The sequence below is a fragment of the Chiloscyllium plagiosum genome, unplaced genomic scaffold (assembly GCF_037043375.1).
Source record: "Chiloscyllium plagiosum isolate Xiang-an unplaced genomic scaffold, Cpla_swu_hap1 HiC_scaffold_7, whole genome shotgun sequence".
Taxonomy (NCBI): Eukaryota; Metazoa; Chordata; class Chondrichthyes; order Orectolobiformes; family Hemiscylliidae; genus Chiloscyllium; species Chiloscyllium plagiosum.
The window spans coordinates 98,662,448-98,678,912 of NW_028270145.1; the positions used below are offsets into that span (position 1 = coordinate 98,662,448).

Consider the following 16,465-nt stretch of genomic DNA (forward strand, 5'->3'; position numbering starts at 1 on the left):
CTTTTACAAATGCACCGCTAAAAGTATGCTGTACGCATACATAACAGCCTGGTACAGAAACTGTTTGACCAGGACCCTAAGAAACCACAGAAGGTTGTGTGCACAGCCCAGACCATCACGGAAGCCAACCTTTCATCCATGGACTCCACTTACACAGCTCCTTACCGCGGAAAGGTTGCCAACATCAAAGAACCATCACACTCTCCTACAACTACTTCCATCAGGCAGAAGATTCAAAAGCTTGAACTCATATACCAGCATGTTCAGAAGTAGCTTCTTCCCAACCATCATTAGCCTGATGAATGGACTCTTTAACTTTAAGTAATGCTGATCTTGCTAATGTTGATCTTGCTTAGCATACCCCCTATGCCCTGTACGCCTCTAAGTTTTTCACTGTACTTAGGTACACATGATAATAAATAAATCAAATCAAAGCCAACTTTACTGAACCTTTGAGGCATAATTTACCAAAAAATACAGTTGAGAAACTGGAAAGCATGGAAATAGAAATATTAACTCAAAACAATGGAAAATTATTTTTTGAAGTTACAGAATATTTAATATAAATTATCACATGTAGAAAGTAATATCAAAATATCAATTAGTTAAAATTAAAGTAATCACTTGGAGGATAATGGATCTATAGGATAATTACAAGTCTGGAATAGTTATAAGTTTGAGAAGTTCACAGCAGTCAAGTAAGGAGTTCAACACATTCACTGCTGCCAGTCATCAAACATGAATCACTTAACTGAAAATGTGTTGCTGGAAAAGCGCAGGTCAGGCAGCATCCAAGGAACAGGAGAATCGCGTTTTGGGCATAAGCCCTTCTTCAGGAATCGGGCTTATGCCCGAAACATCGATTCTCCTGTTCCTTGGATGCTGCCTGACCTGCTGCGCTTTTCCAGCAACACATTTTCAGCTCTGATCTCCAGCATCTGCAGCCCTCACTTTCTCCATGAATCACATTAATTCAATCGGTGTGAATAAGATTACATAACTGACATGAAACTTCCAGATCAATGGCATATATCTGCCCTGTCACAGTTGAGCTATTTATTTTCTTGAATAAACAGCAATGGAAGTTGAGTCCCAATAGATTCTCAGATGACAATGTTATAATGGTGAAGGAGAACCTTGTGGAAGCTAACATTCTCTCTCCCCCCCCCCCCCCGATATGATTGAACAATTCTGTAATTAGCAATGATTCAAGGAGTGAGAACACATTTGGATCAGATGGTCATAGAGATATATAGTGCAGAAACAGATCCCTTCAGTCTAATTTTCCATATCGACCAGGTCTCCTAAACTAAACTAGTCCCATATGCCTGCATTTGGCCCATATCTCTCGTAACCTTTCCTATTCATATACATGTCCAAATACCTTTCAAATGTAACCATACCTGCAACTACCACGTCCTCTGGCAGCTCAGTCCTTATACAGGGGAACCTCTATTATCCGACCGAGATGGGCAGACACTATTTCGTTTGGATAATCGATTATTTGGTTAATCGATTCAATGCCTTTCCTCTGGGGCTTAGAGTTTTTAATGTCTGCTCCCTGTTCAGGAAACTACAGCAGCAAACCGTGCGAGACCCCGCCCCCAACACCAACCCCCGCGAGGACCTCATCCAACCCCCACCCAACACTGCCGCCACCACTGACCCCGTCCAACCCCCACCTCCCTCCCAAAACTCTGTCCAGCACAGCCCCCCAACCCAGTCGAACACCACCACTCCATCCCCCAAATCCTGTCTGTCCCTGCCCCCTCTCCGGTACAGTTGGACTGTACACCAATAATAAGACAGGTGCTACTGCTGCAGCTGCCGTTGTGGGGTAAGTCTCCAAATAGCGCGCGCACACACATTTTACTGCAACGTTTTGACAGGTTTCACCTCTGCCCTGTAAAGGACAATGTTGGAGAGATTATCTGGGGAGGGGGAGGGGGGAGGGGGTTTAGGGCACATCCCTCTGTAGAACTCCAGGGAAAGTGTGGGGAGAGGGCGGGAAGTCAGTCATTTGGATACTGTGCCTGTTTAATCACTGTAAGCAAAAGACGCGATCACTGTTGGAAACATTTCTTTGATGTAATGTTTCTATTGGGACTTAGAGATCTCCTTCGGATAATCCGATTTTCAGATAATTGGTATTTGGATAATCGAGGTTCCCCTGTATGCACCACCCTCTATTCTCAGAGCCCTTTTTAAAACCTTCCCCCCTCACCATAAAACTATGCTGTCTAGTTTTGAATTTCCCGAGTCTGGGGAAAACACCATTGCTGTTCACCTTATCTATGCCCCTCATGATTTTATAAACCTCGATCAAATCACCCCACAACTTCCTACACACTCCAGGGAAAACGTTCTAGCCTATCCTTTATTGGTCAGAGTATTGAATATAGGAGTTGGGAGGTCACATTACGGCTGCACAGGACATTGGTTTGGCCACTCTTGGAATATTACATACAATTCTCGTCTCCTATCAGAAGGATGTTGTGAAACATGAAAGGGTTCAGAAAAGATTTACAAGGATGTTGCCAGGATTGGAGGACTTGATCTATAAGGAGGCTGAATAGGCTGGGCCTGTTTTCCCTGGAGCGGAGGCCGAGGGGTGACCTTTGTCAAGGTTTATAAAATCATTAGGGGCATGGATAGGATAAATAGACAAAGTCTTTTCCCTGGGGTGGAGGGAGTCCAGAACTAGAGGGCATAGGTTTAGGGTGAGAGGGGAAAGGTACAGAAGGGACCTAAGGGGCGACTATTTCACGCAGACGGTGGAGCGTGTATGGACTGAGCTGCCAGAGGACGTGGTGGAGGCTGGTACAATTGCAATATTGTATCTGGATAGGTATATGAATAGGAAGGGTTTAGAGGGATATGGGCAAAGTGGTGGCAAATGGGACTAGATTAAGTTAGGACATCTGGTCAGCATGGACAAGTTGGACCAAAGGGTTTGTTCCTATGCTTATAATGCAAGTCCTCCAGTCCAGATGGTATTCTAAAATGTTCACGTACATTAGAACATTTGCCGTACAGAAACAAAATCCATTTGAGTTCTTTCAATGGTGATAATTACCATAACTGGCATTGTGAAAAATCAACCCTTTCACTAATGCTTCACTTAGAAAGTTACAGATCCATCTATTACTTATTTCCCCAGCCATGTTTCTTTAGAAGAAATTAAATACATGATTGCACATGAAACATTCCATCATAATCAAGCTTCAACATTAAATTTTCCTTAAAATAATAGTGTGTATAAAGCCTGTAGAAGGGATTAAGAGTTGGTTGTGAAACAGCCACAAAAGAGGCACACACAATCTTTAGAATGCTTCTCTCATGGTTACTAATTGCAAAATAGACTCATTAGCATATTAAAGATGAAAAATCATTATGTCTGAAATATTTCCACACTATCTGAAATGCTCTGGATTAGATAATACATTGAGAATTAATGTTTCTTTAAAAATTACAATATAGTCAGTAAAATGGCATCATTGTTTTCTAATGGGAAATAACTTTTGGTCATGCCAAAAACACAACACATTCAATCTCAACCTTCAAGGGAACACAGATAAATGCTCAAAAGAAAAGAAAAGATCACACTCTAAACTACCAGAACCATAATCCAACATTTACTAAGGCTTCAATCATCTGCCCATACAGGAACTTGGTCTCAAATTCCTTTAATTTGTATAGACTTTAACTGTTTAAAAGTAGTGAGCCTAGCTATACAAAAATAAATGCAGAAAGTATCTTTATATATTCTTATTTCACACTGAAAATACATGAAAAAGCTCATTGCAAAAGCGTTCATTATAGCTAGAGTATACTTTACATTTGGTTATCAAAACAAAATATATTTTACTAAGTTACCTACCAATCGAGAAATGATGCACATTTAGGTTGGATCTCTTATCAGTGGGGTAAAGGTATATGGGCAAATAACACTAGAAAATATCTACCCAGTGAGTTAATTAACAGTCACATTTAAAACTAGTTCAAAACTAAAATACCTTCTGCACTCAAATAAATCAGTATGGAGTGATGACAACTTGTGATTAGCCCTTTAAATTAACTTTAAATCAGTCAGTTTAAGATGGGTGCACTGACATTTTGACTCAAGAGTGTCAGCTCAAAATGGTTGAGTAGAGACTGCCTACTATTTCATTTAGCTGGCAATGTTGCCTGAAACCTTTTTTGAAGTCAAACTGTTTGGACAAGCTATAACACCTCTGGGATTGGTGGGACTTGAACCTGGACATTTAGGCTCAGAGCTGGGATCATTTGAAATATAAAGTATTTTTTTAAATCTGCAACACCCATATAATAAATGCAAATGAACTTTACTTTGTTCAGAAGGAGTGGAATAACCAATAGGTTATCCTTTCATTAAAAAGGCCCAGAGCCAGTGGTACAATTCTCCTGCTAAGTTGCAATTTGTCCCCACCCCATCCCTTCCTCATTCTACCAACTGCATTTGATAGTATCAGAACTGACAAAGGATTGCACTTCATTTTGTGATACCACACCAATTCCACTAACAAATATGCAACAAAATTATCTTAAGCTACAGTTACAGTCAGTTCCTTTTACGTCACACCAATTTATAGTGACGAATCTGATGTGGCTTACAGTGGTAAACCTCCCACTGAATTCCATTTAACTGCACAAAACAAATTTGGATAACTCTCAATTCAGGAACTGATCTCCAGAATCTATCCAATATGAACCTTCTTGAAGTCACTTTGCATAAGAAGGATGTTGCAAAACTTGAAACAGTTCAGAAAGATTTACAAGGATGTTGCCAAGGTTGGACAGTTGGAACAATCAAGAGGGGCTGAATAGACCTGGGCTATTTTTATTGGAGTGTCGGGACTGAGGTGACCTTAGAGAGGTTTAAAAGTTCCGGAAGTGCATGGATAGGGTAAACGGACAAGGTCTTTTCCCTGGGTACGGACGTCCAAAACTAGAGGTTTAAGGTGAGAGAGGAAAAATTTAAAAAGGGATCTAAGGGACAACTTGTTCACGCAGAGGATGGTGCATATATGGAATGAGGCGCTACGGGAAGTGGTAGAGGTTGGTGCAATTACAACCTTTAAAAGGCATCTGGATAGGTTTGTGAATAGGAAGGGTTCAGACAGATATAGGCCAAGTGCTGGCAAATAGGACTAGATTTATCAAGGATATGATTGGCGTGGATGAGTTGGACCAAAGGCTCTGTTTCTGTGTTGTACCTCTCAAATGACTCAAAGCTTCAGAAAGAATTCAAACTTATCAATGTAATGTAAAAAATACAAGTAATGCATCATTGAATATAACAGGATATATCCTGTAAGGCAAACTTCTTTGGCAAATGCAGTGAAAATATAATTAAAGGCTGCATGCCTTGTATACCTCAGCTTACCTGAAATTTTATCTGTACCCCATCCCACCTTTTTGCCTATTCTCTATGGCCTTGCTGACTAACATTATCCCTCATTGTTTCATAATTAAAGTTCCCCCTCATTGATTAAATTCCTTCACGGTCTGACCTGGCCTTTCTTCCAATCTCCTTCAGAAACTGCTCATCCGATTATGTCCCCTTATGCTTTTACTTTTTTGTCCTATCATTGGCAATCATAGTTTCAAACATCTCTGGAATTCTCCACCTCGGCTTGTCTTTTTTTATTGCCATTTTTCCCTCCTTTAAGACCTACCCTATAGCCATAATTTTAATCAAGCTTTTAGTCATTACTCTCAATTTCTCCTTTGGGATTTTTTTTCTATATTAAGAGCATTATATATGCAAATTACTGTTGTTCTTTGATATTGCTCAGCTTTAAAGAGCCAGAATGCCATCCAGTATTCTGACCAATGTTTCTACAACATGAGACGACAAAATAAGTAGTCATCATTTCACTTGCGTTAGGGAGATGCTTTTACTTACCATCAGTCACTTCATAAATTGGTTGAAACACGGTTGCAAAAAAATGCCATTGAAAAGGCATAGAAAGAAGCTTTCCTGCGACTCTTTTCAACAATTTAAGAAAGGATAGGATATTTAGATTGTTTTAGATACTCAGAATTGAATCAGTCCTTACTCCATAAAGGACCCTTTAACCTTCGTATCGCGATCAATTATTTTCTCCTGTTCTGAAGTCAACATCTAATTTTGGAAATAACACATTGCAGATGCAAACTCCTAAAATATGGTACCAACTTCTCATTAAGTGAGCTCAGGGCTTTTTAAAGTTTATATATCATAACCTCAGACCTAAACAGTTTCATCAAAAGCAAAATACTACCCAACTGATTGGTCCCACTCGTCAGTTTAAAAGCTGCAATCAAATGTCCCATGCAAAAAAAAAAATCTAACCTTCTTTAGTCAAAGTTTTGGAGAAGATTTGTAGCTCGGGTGCTCGTTGTGGTTCTGTTCGCCGAGCTGGAAATTTGTGTTGCAGATGTTTTGTCCCGTCTAGATGACATCCTCAGTGCTTGGGAGCCTCCTGTGAAGCACTTCTATGATGTTTCCTCCGGCATTTATAGTGATTTGTACCTACCGCTTCCGGTTGTCAGTTCCAGCTGTCCGCTGCAGTGGCCGGTATATTGGGTCCAGGTCAATGTGCTTATTGCACACAAATTCCCAGCTCGGCGAACAGAATCACTTCTTTAGTCACCTTAATGGTTAAGATTATTAATTCAGTCTCACACAGCCTTTTCTTTTCAGAAACAGTGAAAACAGTGCTCCAAGTGTGATTCAACCATTTAAGTATTTTGTGTTTGTCTCTTTGAACTGCTTTTTCATTAAAAATACTTACAGTTGGCATTTTCTGACCTACCAAATTTGTGCATGTAATTATTTGATGTTTTGTTTTCAAAACTGCAATGTATTTATTAATTAAAATTAAAAGATCTGTAAATTAAATCATTCTCTTCAGAATATTCTTGTTTTCCAAGACAAATATGCCATTCACAAACTTAAATTCTTAACTTCATGAAAATTATAAATATAGTTTGCAATATTTATACTTTCCAAGATTTATAATATAACGACAATTCTTTGTAGTAGACCTGTCACTGCCAACTAATTACAAGTCATTAATAACTATACTTTATTTCTTGGCTATACGTCTCACTACCTAAACTAAAATTTAAGTGACTGCTGCTGCAAATAAATGAAGGCCTTTGTAAAAAGAACCACATTGAACTCTTGGTGTAGAAAAATTCTGATAACAACCAAAATATTTTGCAGCTAGTATAATTCAGATTTTTTATTCATGATGTATTGAGGAATTATGGAGAGTGGGGAAGAAAGTGGAGTGAGGCTATGATGAGATTAACCTTGGTCATACTGTATGACACAGCAGGTTCGAGAGGCTGAATTGCCTACTGCGAGGTCTTAAGTTCCAACACAATATTAAAGCTATTTCTCTCCAAATTTACTCAAACTAAAAATCCAACTCAGAAATCTCATGAGAGTTACCACAATCAATTGTTATTAAATGGTTTCTTCCTCTCAGTAATTGGTGAATGACTAACAATATTTTTAAACCAACAGCCCACCTTAACTCCATCCACTAAGACAATTGGATTACAATCATTTTTAGTATATAACAGTTCTAAGAGTTTCATTGTTCAACAGTAAATTGCCAACTTGGCTCACCGCTTTGAAAGTGCAAGTTTCTCAATGGAATAAAAGCTGAATGAACAATAATGTTTACAGCTTCCTGTTTATATTCACCCTCAACTTGAAAAATTTCTGAAATCACACTGATGCTGCTACCTATGACTGCAACATGAAACTCCATTCCCATTCATACCATCCAAAATGACATGAATTGTGGATAAAGTTCAGCACTGAAGTAGTCTTCAGCTTCAAAATTGACTGGAAAGAAATAGTGCTAAAATCTAAGCAAGGTACTGCATTCACAGTATTTGGTGCACATTTCCAACGTTAACACCTATCATTGCATGCATTACATGGAGTGATTTCAGAACTGTATATGTTTATTATAGTGTGTCAGCACTGCTCAGCAGGTAGCATTTGTCTTTGGATCAGAAGACTGAAGGTTAAAGTGATGCCGCATCACTGGAGGTAAAAGCGTTCATAAGTAACATCAAACTAAAACTATGTCTACTTCCTTGAGGATATGAAAGATCCCAATGGCACCACTGTAAATAAAGACAGAGAGAACTATCTCCAGTGCTCTACCAATAGCAATCAAAGAAAACAGGTTTATCCATAGCAACATTGCTGTTTCAATTGGCTATGCTTTTAGTCACAGCTATAACTAGAATGCAAGCATTCTCCTTCATTGATTGAAAAGCAATTTAGTATGCCCTAAAGTTATGAAAGCATTGTATTAATGCAAACGTTATTCATTTTAATCTCTCTCACATCTCCTTTCTTCCATAAGTCAAGACCATGGGCATTTATCTGTTCTCAAAAACGTTATTCTGCAGCTAATAGGAAGATACAAAATGCCAGCAAGTCAAAGTTCAATTTTTTTCTCTCCTTTGGTAGTGAGCATTGTCACCTTCTACAGAACACCATTTTTACCCTTTAACATTTCTATTCTTTCCCATAGGACACACTGGGGGTGAACTGTTAAAAACTTATGAAAACCTGGATCAAATGCTTCAATAAAACTAAAAGGAATTAGTATGAAGTCCTCCTTCAAATGGAGTAGTGAAAGTTCATATCATTAACCCAATCTTTTATATCCTTTGCAAACCTTCAGACTTGCTTCTTACAATCCAAAGTAAAGTTCTAAAACTCATCAAGGTAAAGAATTAGTGCTAGGGAAGAGGAGTCCCAGTAAAATGAAAGCACTCAATTTTGTTTAAATTATGTGACTTACGTTCAGTCGCAAGCTTTTCACCTGTACCAAACTTAAAATCCAGACTTCCATAAAGTTTGCTGAGGGAGAATGGCAATTTATGCAGTAAAGTTGTTATCCCATACAAGTTAGAACTAGATCAAAGCTCATTCTGCAAAGACTTTAGACAGAGAATAGACTTGCATCCCATCAGTACGACCAGGTAAAAGTTGTGAAACTGCCATCCAAATGTTCCAAAAATTCTTTTTCATATTCACATTTTCCCTCTGCTTTCATCAGACCAGTCACCAATTTTTACTTTCTCGATTCTGTCTCCTGTTTCACTTTAATACTGTCTCATAAAAAGTCTTGCACAGGCATGTCAAGTTTTCTTAGGCTATAAAGAGCAAAAACCAGGAATGACAAAATATACACAAACTGAACTTGCATTTGCTTCACAGACTTTTGCAATATCATGATAAATTCACACTAACCATTCTGATCTTGGGAGCAGACTACAAACGTAAGTTTCAACATTGCTTCCCCCACCTCACTTTTGATTATCTCCGTCAATTCAAATCATTTGAATTTGAAGAATTAGAATTAGAATCCCTACAATGTGGAAACAGGACCCTCAGCCCAACAAGTCCACACACCCCCTCCAGAGAGTATCCCATCCAGACCCATTACCCTACCTTTCCCCTGACTAATGCACCTAACATTCATGAACACTGCAGACAATTTAGCATGGCCAATTCACTTAACCTGCACATCTTTGGACCGTGTGATGAAACCGGAACACCTGGAGAAAACCCACTCAGACACAGGAAGAATGTGTAAACTCCACACAGACAGTAGCCCGAGGCTGGAATCGAACCTGGGTCCCAGTGCTAACCACTGAGCAACCAGGCTGTCCATTTAAAAGGATGAAGATGTGTGAACAAGGTTCAGAAAAGATTTACCAGGAATGGTGCATTGGAGATATAAAAATTGACCGGAAAGGCTGGGACCTTTTTCACTGAAGCATAGGAGGTTGAGGTTTATAAAATCATGAGGGGCACAAGGTGAATGACATGGGTCCTTAACCTAGGGTAGAAAGTGAGGTCTGCAGATGCTGGAGATCAGAGCTGGAAATGTGTTGCTGGAAAAGCGCAGCAGGTCAGGCAGCATCCAGGGAACAGGAGAATCGACGTTTCGGGCATAAGCCCTTCTTCAGGAATGGGGAAAGTTTGTCCAGCAGGCTAAGATAAAAGGTAGGGAGGAGGGACTTGGGGGAGGGGCGTCGGAAATGTGATAGGTGGAAAGAGGTCAAGGTGAGGGTGATAGGTCAGACTGGGGTGGGGGCGGAGAGGTCGGGAAGAAGATCTCAGGTTAGGAAGGCAGTGCTGAATTTGATGGATTTGACGGAGACAGGGTGGGGGGAGGGGAAATGAGGAAATCAGAGTTCATCCCTTGTGGTTGGAGGGTTCCTAGCCGGAAGATGAGGCGTTCTTCCTCCAACCGTCGTTTTGTTGTGGTCTGACGATGGACGATATGGAAACTTCCATATCCGCCACAGATTCACCTGCACCTCCACACATCATCTATTGCATCCTCTGCACCCGATGTGGCCTCCTCTATATTGGGGAGACAGGCCGGCTACTTGCGGAGCGTTTCAGAGAACACCTCTGGGACACCCGGACCAACCAACTCAACCACCCTGTAGCTCAACATTTCAATTCCCCCTCCCACTCCACCAAGGATATGCAGGTCTTTGGACTCCTCCATCGTCAGACCACAACAAAACGACGGTTGGAGGAAGAACGCCTCATCTTCCGGCTAGGAACCCTCCAACCACAAGGGATGAACTCTGATTTCCCCTCCCCCCACCCTGTCTCAGTCAAATCCATCAAATTCAGCACCGCCTTCCTAACCTGAGATCTTCTTCCCGACCTCTCCGCCCCCACCCCAGTCTGACCTATCACTCTCACCTTGACCTCTTTCCACCTATCACATTTCCGACGCCCCTCCCCCAAGTCCCTCCTCCCTACCTTTTATCTTAGCCTGCTGGACAAACTTTCCCCATTCCTGAAGAAGGGCTTATGCCCGAAACGTCGATTCTCCTGTTCCCTGGATGCTGCCTGACCTGCTGCGCTTTTCCAGCAACACATTTGCTGGAAAATGTGGGCGGCACGGTGGCACAGTGGTTAGCACTGCTGCCTCACAGCGCCAGAGACCCGGGTTCAATTCCCGCCTCAGGCGACTGACTGTGTGGAGTTTGCACGTTCTCCCCGTGTCTGCGTGGGTTTCCTCCGGGTGCTCCGGTTTCCTCCCACAGTCCAAAGATGTGCAGGTCAGGTGAATTGGCCATGCTAAATTGCACCTAGTGTTAGGTAAGAGGTAAATGTAGGGGTATGGGTGGGTTACGCTTCGGCGGGTCGGTGTGGATAGGGCCGAAGGGCCTGTTTCCACACTGTAATGTAATCTAATCTAATTTCCAGCTCCTTAACCTAGGGTGCAGGACCTCAAAATTAGGTGACTTTTTTAAAGGTGGGAGGAGAAAGTTTTACAAGGACACAAAGGGCAACTTTGTTTTACAGAGTGGTTCATGCATGGAGTGAACTGCCAGAGAAAGTGGTGGATGCAAGTACAGTTATAATGTTTAAAAGGCATTAGACAAGTTCACAAATAGGAAAGATTTGGTGGATATGGAGAAAGTGAGGACTACAGATGCTGGAGAGTCAGAGTCAAAAAGTGTGGTGCTGTAAAAGCACAGCAGGTCAGGTAGCATCCGAGGAGCAGGAGAGTCAGTGTTTCAGGCATAACCCTTCATCAGGAATGTGAAGGGTGAAGTGGGCTGAGAGATAAAGAAGGGGATGGAGGTGGGAGGTAATTGTGATAAGTCAGTGGGGAGGATGAAGCAGATAATTGGAAGAAAGTTGGACAGGTAGGACAGGTCAAGAGGGCAGCGCTAAATTGGGGGGTTGGAATCTGGGATTGGGGGGTGGAATTTGGAAACTGGTGAAGTCAATGTTGATGCTGTGTGGTTGTAGGGCCCCCAGGTGGTGGATGGCTTTGATTTGGAGGTGAAAGTATCCCCGGATTTGCATGTCTATGTGGGAATGTGAGGGGGATTGAAGTGGCTGGCCACAGGGCTGGGGAGTTGTTTGGTAGGTGCGGATTAGAGATGTTCCCTTAAGTGCTATGCAAGTTGCCGTCCTGTCTCCCTGATGTATAGGAGACCACATCAAGAGCAGTAGATGAGGTGGGTGGATGTACTGGAAAATCTCTGCCAGTGCCCACACCTGCTCCCTCACCTCTGTCCAAGACCCCAAAGAATAATTTCAAATCCAGACGAGATTTTTCTGCACATCTACCCACCTCATCTACTGCATCCATTGCTCTTGATGTGGTATCATCTACATCGGGGAGACAGGACAGCAACTTGCGGAGCTATTCATCTCTGGTCTGTAAGCACCTAACAACTCCACCGTCCTGTGGCCAACCACTTCAACTCCCCCAAGGACATGCAAGTCCTGAGCCTCTTCCACTGACGAATCAAAGCCACCCATCAATTGGAGGAAGAACACCTTACCTTCCGCCTTGGGACCCTACAACCAGACAGCACCACAACTGACTTCACCAGTTTCCAAATTTCCCCTTCCTCCAGCTCACTTCAGATCCAACCCTCCAACTCGGTACTACCACTTGACCTGTCCTACCTGTCAACCTTCCACTTCACCCTCCCCCACCAACCTATCACAATTAGCTCCTGCCTGCACCCACCTCTCACCATCCCACCTTCCCCCAGCCCACCTCCAATTTATTTCTTAGCCTCCTTCCCCCTCCACATTCCTGATGAAAGGTTTTTGCCCGAAATATCGACTCTCCTGCTCCTTGAATGCTGCCTGACCTGCTGTGCTTTTCCAGCACCACACTTTTTGATTTTGGAGGGATATGCGTCAAGCACAGGCAGGTGGGACTGGTTGGACCAAAAAGTCTATTTCCATGCTGTATGATTCTATAACCTATGACTTCGGAATTTCTGTAAGTGCATTGAGTCACACCACAGACAGTATGAAAGTAAAATTCAAGTCTGAAACTCGTACCCTTATTAAAATAAGCAAATGACATTTTGTTTTAAAATCAGGATGCAAAATGTCAGAAATGTGTTGTGGTCTAATCAGAGGCCTCAAGGTCAACAGCAAATGAATCAATCTGTCTTGCAAAAATGAACACAAAGTAAACAAGAAATATTAGGGCCATTACTGCTCTGCAATCTTCCTAGCCACCTACTTTCCTGCTCATTTCAATACCTTTATAAAAGATCCTAGCATTTCCATCGTGGGCCAAGTTTTGTTCATCTCTTTTTCAGATTAAATACTGCTTGTCTTGATATCTCCTCTGTCTCTGGTCCCTCACTAGTGTTCAAAAAAATATTAAAACCCACAGCACTTTTGCCTGTAGGTTAGCTCTACCCTTCAATCACAAAAAGGACATTATTATTATTTTCCTCAAGCTTTAACCTTACTTTCTCCCTTTCCACTTATATCCACGGTCATCTCGCTGTTCCATTCAGACACCATCTCTTTCATTCATGCAGTTCTGACTGCCCATGACTCTCCTCAGCTTCAGTTCTTTAAAGGCTGCAGCTCCACTGAAATCTCTGACCTAATCATACATCTATACTTTGTTACTTATTTCCCTCTTCAAATTCTGACTACAACTTCTGAAACAATTTGAGGTACACTGCTCTATACAATTTCTCAGAACAGATGATCTGGAACCAATCAGGGAACAGCTATTTTAGACCTGATAATATGATTGATTAATGAGCTCAAAATAAAAGACAGTTTTGGTAAGATTCAATGCAGCATGATAGAATTTAGCTTTAGGGTGAGGAATTTGGTTCTTCAACTAGTATCTAAACTTAAAGGCAGTCACAAGGGTATAAAATATTAGTTAGCTAAACTGGAATGGGACTATAGTTAAAATGTTAAAGCAGGAGAATATATTCAGTTTATTTTATAATTCTCAACAATATATATTGACTTGTAAAAGAAATGCACGATGAACAGCGGTGCACAGGTGAAGGAATTACGAGTGACATTAAATTGAAAGAAAAGATGTACAAAACTGCAAAGATTAGTTAATAGCCTGTTCAAGGGCTTAAACCAGTGGCCTTTTGGACAAGCATATGGACGTACATGGAATAGCATAGATTAGATGGGCTTCAGATTGGTATCTGATGAAGGGCTTATGCCCGAAATGTCGATTCTCCTGTTCCTTGGATGCTGCCTGACCTGCTGTGCTTTACCAGCAACACATTTTCAGTTCAGATTGGTATGACAGGTCGGCGCATCATCGAGGGCCGAAGGGCCTGTACTGCGCTGTAATGCTCTATATTCTATTGCAAATATAACCTGGTTCACATGTTTCTTTCCTGAGTTTTTCCTCTAACAAACATTCCTGTTTGTACTATAAACTGGCTTCCCCCTTTGAATTGCACAAAGCAACATCCATCCTGTTACATATACCTTCCTCACTATGGCTCGGATAGCATTTTCCACTCTGTACTAGCAATTTCTGCTGATACCTCCCACTCTCATTCATACATTTCCGATCGCTTCCCTCCCTAATAATCCCACTGCTACTATCAGAGCCACACTGTCAACTACAGCTTGTCATTTACACTGTCCTTAAGGCTGTTATAGATTTAAAATTGTTGAAATTTTCTCATTCTTGCTCCACACACTATCGACTTCACTGCAGCAGTTTCTGCACTGTTATAGCCACTACATCATGTAATCTTTCATTCATCAATTGCAGAATTATTGCTGCATATCTTTGGCTTCAATGATGTTTAATTAGCTCATACATTCAGTTACAGATTTGTCTAATTGTTTCAACAAACCATTTACACAGCCTTCTTTCCCACTATCAATGTCACAAAACATCAACACACTCATTCATACCTATACAGTTGCTTTCCTGTATGTTACATGTTCAGTAGCACACTGCAGTTTCTAACTGTACCCCCCCCCCCCCCATTGTTGGTCGCAAAGTGTCACTCATATTTCATTTCGTATTTTCCTCTCCCATTTTCACACATTAGGAAAACTGTATTTCGACAGGAGTTTCCTCACGCCCCCAAAAATATCATAATGTATGGTATCCTCCATTGCACCATTATCCCTGCTGTGAATAGTATCAACATGATCTCATTCACTGATTTTGCATTCAAGTCTTCAGTTCTCTCCCTGGACATGCAACACTGCAACATGTTCAATAGTACACACGTTCTGAACATGTGCAATAACACACGACTTTTTTTTAAATGAGCAGGCATAATTCCCACACTGCATCATTAACCCTTTACAGTGGCTGCAATGCAAACTATTTCTCCCTTTTCGTGCATTTATTGCAAAAGACGTCTCAGCTGGTCGATAACTCATTCATGTTGTCTCTCTCTCTCTCTCGCTTTCCCAAAGCAAGTATGCAATTACACTACCAACAAAGGTTGCACACTGTTATTTGCACTCCCTCCAGCAACTGAGAGAAACCCCCAACAACACCCCCCACCACCGCCAGTGATCGCTCTCTCCCCTAACCTCGGGTTGGCATGACTGCGCCGCTCGCGCTCCCCCCACCGCCGCCTCGAGCTTCCCGGAGCCGTTGGGCTGACGAGGAGCCGCCACGCCGCTCCCGTCCGGATACCTGGTTGATTTCTCTCCCACTCTCCGTCCGTTCTTCCTCCCGACTCCCTCTCACTTTCACATCATGGCTCCCACTCTGGTAGTCAGTCGGTCGGTGGGAAGAAAAAGTGGTGGTGGTGGGAAGAGGGTGGGGTGGGAGTTGGGGAAACGGGAGGGGGAGGGGGCGGGGAGGGAGGATGGTTTGGGGAGTAATGGGGAAGGGGCACAGCACACGGACGTAATCAAGGGTCGTTCCGTCTCTCTACTCGGGTTGAACTCGCTGTCGATTCTCAGCCTCAACGATTTAAACGCCACTCGGTGCGTGACTCCAGCCAAAATAATTTCTGCCCGTCCTCTTGCTCTCGCCGAGCGCAAGCGCGCACCTTCTCCAGCTCGAGCCGTCCCAGCGCTAGAGCGTATGCGCGCTCCGGGCACAACCGTTCCCGTCCCACTGTCGAGGCGCATGCGTGCGAGGGACTCACAGCAAACGTTGGAAGTAGAGCGCATGCGCACCAGCTACTGTCCTCCGGTCACATTGAAAGCCAATGGTGAGGTCCTCGATGGAGAGGGTCTTCGTTCCCCACTCGGGGGCTTCCTGTGAGCACGTGATCTTCATTAGCAACAACTTGGTGGCCATTTTCAACTTGTCTCGTTTCCAATTGGCATATTCTGTACTTTAGTTCAGTCATAGGTTTGTGGACGTTGATGACTGGGCACCTGAGCATTTATTGCGTCATGCCTACTTATTCTTGAGAATGTGTTGGCTGAGCTGGTTCCTCGAACTGCCAGCAATCCGTTCACTGTGGGTAGCCCCATCAACGTGTTAGCAGGGAGCTCCAGGATTTTGACCCAGGGTATATTTCCATATGGGATGGTGATCCTATTTTCTATGCTAGTGGTTGAGAAGTTGAGAAGTGGTATTATTAGGTAAAAACGAGGACTGCTGATGAAGGGCTTTTGCCCGAAACGTCGATTTTTCTGCTCCTCGGA

General features: G+C 42.4%; 1 protein-coding gene across 2 annotated transcripts in view; it reads right to left on the minus strand.

The window, feature by feature from the left end:
- Positions 1-15,863, minus strand: part of ptpn4a (protein tyrosine phosphatase non-receptor type 4a) — a 363,683-nt gene extending 347,820 nt beyond the window's left edge. The window contains exon 1 of one of the 2 annotated variants that reach the window (XM_087989323.1): positions 15,498-15,863. Coding sequence is in view for 1 of the 2 variants with exons in the window: in XM_043694230.2 (XP_043550165.1) it covers positions 15,392-15,404 (13 nt within the window). In the remaining variant the exon portion in view is untranslated. Of the gene's footprint in view, positions 1-15,391 lie in introns of both variants that reach the window. The other variant, XM_043694230.2, reaches the window with a different exon arrangement.
- Positions 15,864-16,465: the final 602 nt, after the last annotated feature.